The 6,446-nt window shown below is 38.2% G+C and overlaps 1 protein-coding gene across 1 annotated transcript; it reads left to right on the forward strand.

The window, feature by feature from the left end:
* Positions 1 to 317: 317 nt before the first annotated feature.
* Positions 318 to 2,668, forward strand: LOC110099155 (RNA-binding protein 24). The gene is made up of 6 exons (XM_020826238.2): positions 318 to 881; positions 967 to 1,102; positions 1,200 to 1,338; positions 1,434 to 1,473; positions 1,549 to 1,789; positions 1,872 to 2,668. The coding sequence occupies exons 1-6, from the start codon at positions 648 to 650 to the stop codon at positions 1,934 to 1,936; spliced, it is 855 nt and encodes a 284-aa protein (XP_020681897.1). The 5' UTR covers positions 318 to 647; the 3' UTR covers positions 1,937 to 2,668.
* Positions 2,669 to 6,446: the final 3,778 nt, after the last annotated feature.

A 6,446-nucleotide genomic window follows, 5' to 3' on the forward strand; every position in this document is an offset into this window, starting at 1 on the left:
CCAGTTAAACTGACCAATCCGATCCGATCCAATTTTCTAAATCTTACTTCAATATCTTATTATCCAAAAAAAATCTTTATCTTTTAATAGGATAGTAGTAGAAAAAGATAGAGGTAAAGTGGGTAGAGAAAGTCAAAATGAGTGTAAAATAGTCCAAGATAGAGATGCGACGTACAGGAGAGGTATTCTATTCTTCGTTAATCTAAGAGGCGTAATATTATTAACATATATAACGAAAAAAGTGAGGGTTGATTACAGCGAAGCATATATCAAAAACCTCCTTTCCACATAGAACTCCTTGGACCACGAACTGTCTTCCTGCTCACGATCGTGGGCACATTCTCTCTCTCCCTCTCTCTCTCTCTACCTACTTTGGCCTCTTATTCACATATAAGTAAAATTTCATTGCTCCTCCCCACCGTCTGCCCCTCCTCCTTTGTTTGTTCCCAGTTTCATCCCTTCCCTGCTCATCCCTGAAATGATTTCGGCATTACTATCGTTTTGATGGCAAATCCAAGGGAGTGGAGAACGCAGAGATAGCGAACCGCATATATAGAAAGCCGGATAACCGCTCCATTACATTAAGACATAACCCTTTCTCTCTTTCTCTCATCTTCTTCACGCTTTGTCTCCTGTCGGTTTCGAGCATGGCAGCACCTCCCCGGCCATTCCTAATGGGCGGGGGCAGCGGAAGCAGCGGGGGAAATCCCAGCGTGCCTTACCCTGCGGCGGACACAACCTTCACGAAGATCTTCGTTGGCGGGCTCGCGTGGGAGACCCAGAGGGAGACCATGCGGCGATACTTCGAGCAGTTCGGAGAGATTCTTGAGGCCGTCGTCATCACTGATAAGCACACGGGCCGTTCAAAAGGCTACGGCTTTGTATTCTCTAAAACTCCAAAATGGGAACTTGAAGCCTCCATTTTACTCTGTTTTCTTCCCTGATCGTCTCCGCTTTCTCTTTCAGGTGACGTTTACTGATCCGAATGCGGCGATTCGTGCTTGCCAGGATCCGTCGCCGGTGATTGACGGGAGACGGGCAAACTGCAACCTTGCGTCTCTTGGCGCAACCCATCGGCCTCGGCCACCGGCCAATCAATTTGGTGAGTCTTTGTTACCTATTCAATCCTTCTTCCGCAACAATGTTTTCCTTGTAAATTTACTCTTTTTTTTTTTTCTTTTGGGTATTATTTTCAACAGGAACAGGCCGTTTTTGGCCTCCGGCTAGTCAGCCCATGGCTTCCTCTGCCTATCGCGGATCTTCTCTTGCCCCCGTCGCCACCGGCGCCGCTTACTTTCATCAACCATCTCACTATGCCATGCCTTATTCCCTCTACGGGTAATCCAACTAAAATATTTCACTATTTCTCTCTACCCATTCCCCAACTCACACATTCAAATGCCATGAAAAATCTCTTCTTTCTTCTTCTCCAGTTACACCGGCGCATACTCACAAGACAGCGTGTACCCCTTGGTGAGTTTTGAAACGAAAATAAGCAGTTGGAATTAAAACATCAATGACTAACTGATATCAAAGCCATTGCTGCAGAACTATTATGGGTTAACCGGAGGTCAATACCACCACTTCTCTCCTTACTATCCGACGACGTCGCCGGGTGTTTTTCCAAGCTTCTATCCTTACTACCCGCAGTACTCTTACTCTAGTCAAGCGCAAGGGGCTTTTGGCCTGCATTACCCCCAAATGCTTCAATACCCTTATATTCCTCCTCAACTCGGCTCTGCTTCTGCTATTCTTCCCTTGCCGGCCACCATTGCTGCCCCAAACACAGGTGAAATCTCTTCCTCAACATGAAATCAATATCTTCTTAGCTTTCATCTAAATGGCCGGAGCTAAATTTCTTGATGGTACAGTAGGTGTGGCGTCCAGCTCTTCACAGCCATCAGTGAACATCCAGGAGCAGAGGTCAACAGCCTGATTTCATCTCCCTCATTCCATTTACTAACAATGTTCAAATAAAAAGCCTTGAATCTAAAGGTGAAGGAAGTATTGGTCTTTCCTTCTCCTTCTTCTTCTTCTTCTCTCTGTTAATTAAAGAGAAGGCAACTAACTCATAACCATTCCATTGAACAAGCAAGATTGGACTTGCTTGCATGCTTGACTAATACCATTTATGGTCCATAGCATCCCTCACAACCACCTCCACCATTTCCATTCATTCTTGCATTGCTTATTGATCCATTTCTGCTTATTTCCATTTTTTATCTCTGCATATGAAAATTTAGATTTTTAAACCTTATTGGTTCATTATGGTAATTTCCTATTAGATTTGTTCATGCATTCACTTGTGCGCAGTAGTTCTACAGTTCTACCCACATATAGGCTTCGGCTTTTTTTTATTGTTTTTAAAAGCAATTTTTTAATACAAATTAAAAAACTGTTTTAAAAAGCACTGAGAAAGCCGTCTCAAAGGAAATCATAAACTATCTACTTAGTTATGATCAGGGTACATGACACCCAACTATGAGCTTCATTGGGTCCCAATGGCGCTTCTGCTCGGCGAAGAAGACGGTTTTTTGTCTTGACACCGGCATTTATGAAGACACAGACAGCAGCAGCTGAGGGATATGGTTTCTCCTGATGGATTCAACTCTGTAATAATAATTTCATCTTCCATTTAACCTTCATTTTTCTTTCTGAATATTAATCAAGCAAGATAATTACTCAGAGACATCACTGCCTGTTTTCCTCCCTTTTTTATTATTTTCTTTTGGCTTTATCTGGCGATTGAATGAATGGAAACGAATGAAGCTAATAACAACTGTCGAATGGAATCCGAAGAGGGAGGCAGAGCCATCGGGTTGAACAATGGAGGAGAGAATGGTGGAGAAGAATCCAAAGCTGCTTTAGAAGAGATGGAAATGAGAGCTCTTTTTGAAGCTTTTGTGCTTTCAGGTCTAGTCTAGTGTATAGGCAAAAAACGGAGGGGGCTTTTTCTGTGTGGGAGTAGAGAAATCTGATGGTATGAAGAAGACGGTAATGGCGGCATGTGAGGGTAACGTGGGTTGTAGTGATGGGTGTTGACCGACCGTTGGATTATTGACCGGAGATATTGGGCTAATAGCACGCATGAAGGAGCAGGAAAGTGATGGATGGTTGAGCTGGAAATGGCTGTTAATAATACGGGCTTCAGAGCCTATTTATTTATTGAAAATATTCCTACTAATGGGGAGTGAAACATAATAATTAATTAATTTTTATATTATATTGATCTTAAAATTAATATAATTATTATAAATTTTATTTTTTTATCAAAATGCAGCTTCTTAGCACAAAAGTTTCTTATAAGTTATAAGAAATCTCGATCTCAATGAAACTATAGTTGCGATATGAAAAACAAAATAATGAGAGAGCTATTCCAAATAGATCGTTAATTTCATGTAAATTAGATTAATTTTGGAATGATTAACTTTCATAGAGAGTTGCATCGATAAATAATCTAGAGGCATGCAAGAATAAAATAAATAATGACTCTTAATAGTTGAAAATTCATGATGTAACAAATGGCATTAGAAAAATATCATAGCATGGCTGTATGATTAAGTTCTAATTCATGATCTTCATATGTTGAGCTCATTTGGAATTATCTTACATAATAAAGAGAATAATGTCATCTAGCTGTAATTGTTGGATTCAAATAAGTCTATGCCGGACATCTTGAATTGACTCGTGAGACTAATTGGAAAGATAAAACAAGGGAGAGGAGAGTAGATGATTAAGAAGCAATGCTCTAGGACTTATATGACTCTCTATTAATAGTAAGAGTGACATGAAGTTTTTAATACTATGAACTTGGCATCATAGGGTTGGGAAAATTATAAGGGAGGCTGCATCTAAAGAATAATGTAATAAATACATTATTCAAATGATGCAGAAATGTGGATGAGATTCTAGTGGTGACAAGTGGGCAACTATATTTAACATCACCCTCGGGTGCCTCTGATGAGTGTCTTCAGTAGTGACTATGATGAAAAACTGCTTAGGCGGAGTAGTCGATATTATTGAATCAAAATTGGTTAGCATCTTATGTTGATAGGGCTAGTGATCCATTAATAGAAACGAGTTCTTTTGAGATGATCACCTTGGTCGGGCATGTTCTTCTAAGATGAGCACACTCTAATTGATCCAAAAATGTTCTTGGCGAGCTCTTCATAGTCATGGTGAGTGCTCTTTTTAGTCAAGCTCCTATGAGGCAAGTGTCTCCCTTAGTCGGGCTCTTCTAAGCCTCATACTTTTGGTTCTTGTGATTCGTTCAGAACCTTGAAGCATTCATACGAGTAGGTAATAAGGGCCACCTTTTAGAATCATATTCATTAAATGAATAATATTTGGTTACATGCAAAAATAATTTTAGGATATTGAAAAATATCTTAATATAGCAAATTTAAACTCTTAAGTATTATGATATTTTTTTGTGTAAAGTCAATATTAATTTGAAAACTTAAATAAATTTAAACTCAATATTAATTTGATAAAACATCAAATTATCAATTGGTGTCATAAAAAGATAACTTTTTTTTTTGATAATTTCACAATATTATTCTTTTATTTGAAGGAAATTTACCCATCAAATGATACATTATAAATTAAAAATATAATGAAACATAAATTGCTAAAGGGGCTATTTGGTTGCCTGCAAAGTAAATGCAATGTAAAGTAAATGCAGTGTAAAGTAAATGCAGTGCATTCCAAATACTTTGAGGCTGTTTGGTTGTATGCAAAGTAAACACATGAGAAATGTTTCCCTTGTTTGGTTAGATATATCCAGAGTAAAGTAAAAAAGGTAAAGCAATATGCAGTTGTAAATATATTTATTTGTCATATATTATAATAGTGTTATATTTATAAAAAGTAATCATTGCCGATTAGTATTTAATACCTCTGATATTGGACCGATAGCTATTTCTTCTTTGTCTTTACTAACAGCTTTTTAGGTTACAAAATACAAACTGCTATAAATCTCTTTTCTTTACATCGAATTATTATCATCTTTAGCTTGTCTTAAATTTGAGCCAGGTTCATTTATTTGTAATTTTACAATTTCAAATGAGTCACTCAATGATTTAACTTGTTGATAATGTTTTTCCCAATATATAAGAGCAAAAGTATGTTTTCAATATATAGCTCAAAAATTGGTCAATCATGTATGACTTTTTTAGCTCAATAAACTTACATAAATATTGATACTAGTGAGATAGTAGTAAATGTATTTCAATGACTTTGTCCTTATATATAATTATAACAATTTGATACTCTTTATATTAGATTATGAATAATAATTGATTGATATTAGAGCAAAAAATTAAATCCTAGCAGTACCTAATGTTTTGGTACTTTCTTAAAATCGTTTTAAGTGTTAAATCAATATCTGTTGAGTATTTCATATTCGTAAAGAAAATTAATAGCTAATTGTGTCATTCGAGTACCTTCAAATCTTCATGATAGGCCCAATGTGCCGGGTAGGCCACAGATCCAAGTGTACTTCTGTGGGCCAACAGTTTATAACTTTCAGGCTCAATTCCATCCAACACTGTCAAATTTTAGTATATCAGATCTGGAATATTTCCCACGAGTGAAAAAATGTGTGAAGCACAATTTTAATATATTTTACAATTCAAGATATTTTTACTCGATTTCTTTTTCCTCTTTTTGTTCGCCGCTTGGAATTTCACTCTTCGATTTAGAGAACTAATTATATATTTAACGTCCACTTTACACTTGGTACGAAAGATGTCCAGCACACATAGCAGTAATAAGAGAGTTGTGAAACATTCATAAGAGACATCAGAGTTTTTTACTGTGGAAAAACCCCTGAAAAAGGGGTAAGAGAAAACACTACGAGGGTTCTGTCCACCAAGCGTATCCTGTTGAATGAATTCCACTAGTATAGGTGTTAGTCGTACAAATGTGAGCCGTCTCTTGGTAAAGCCTTTGGATTGATGGTAGCAAATTGTACATCATTACGATAGAGCAATTACATAGTGGAAATTACCAATCTTCAATGTTAATTTGCTTTCTCTGGTCGGAAGGACCGTAGTCTGGCAGGGAGACCATGAGGTGTGGTTCAAGTGAAACCGAACCGTTTGTCGTGGTTAGTATGAGAATCTCGGAAGGACCTATACTTATGTGCGAACTAAGGCCTGAAGGGACCGTAGCTTTCAAACGGGATATAGGAGATTCGGCGTCTGAAAAGACTGTTGTCCGGTGCAATGGATGGTCGGACTGGACTGAGTACGCGAGGAAAGTGCCTAAGCATCCGTAAGTCCGCGTAGGAGACTGGGGTATGAAAGACGTGGGTTGGTGCTGGTGCTTATGAAGGTCGGATGGAAATGGACTGTAGTAGGCGGAATGAAAGGCACATAATGGACCGTTTCTCGTAGAGCGGCGGTACGTTCGGATAAGAACGTGCTGGACGTCAGGGTAGTGGG

This window comes from Dendrobium catenatum, unplaced genomic scaffold, assembly GCF_001605985.2.
Source record: "Dendrobium catenatum unplaced genomic scaffold, ASM160598v2 fragScaff_scaffold_264, whole genome shotgun sequence".
Classification (NCBI taxonomy): Eukaryota; Viridiplantae; Streptophyta; class Magnoliopsida; order Asparagales; family Orchidaceae; genus Dendrobium; species Dendrobium catenatum.

Bases quoted from the DNA above. Each gene is read 5' to 3' on its own strand.
- LOC110099155 (XM_020826238.2), top strand. From the start codon at position 648: ATGGCAGCACCTCCCCGGCCATTCCTAATGGGCGGGGGCAGCGGAAGC. The intron at 1,103-1,199 runs GTGAGTCTTTGT...TATTTTCAACAG, and splicing joins GCCACCGGCCAATCAATTTG to GAACAGGCCGTTTTTGGCCT. The intron at 1,790-1,871 runs GTGAAATCTCTT...TTGATGGTACAG, and splicing joins CATTGCTGCCCCAAACACAG to TAGGTGTGGCGTCCAGCTCT.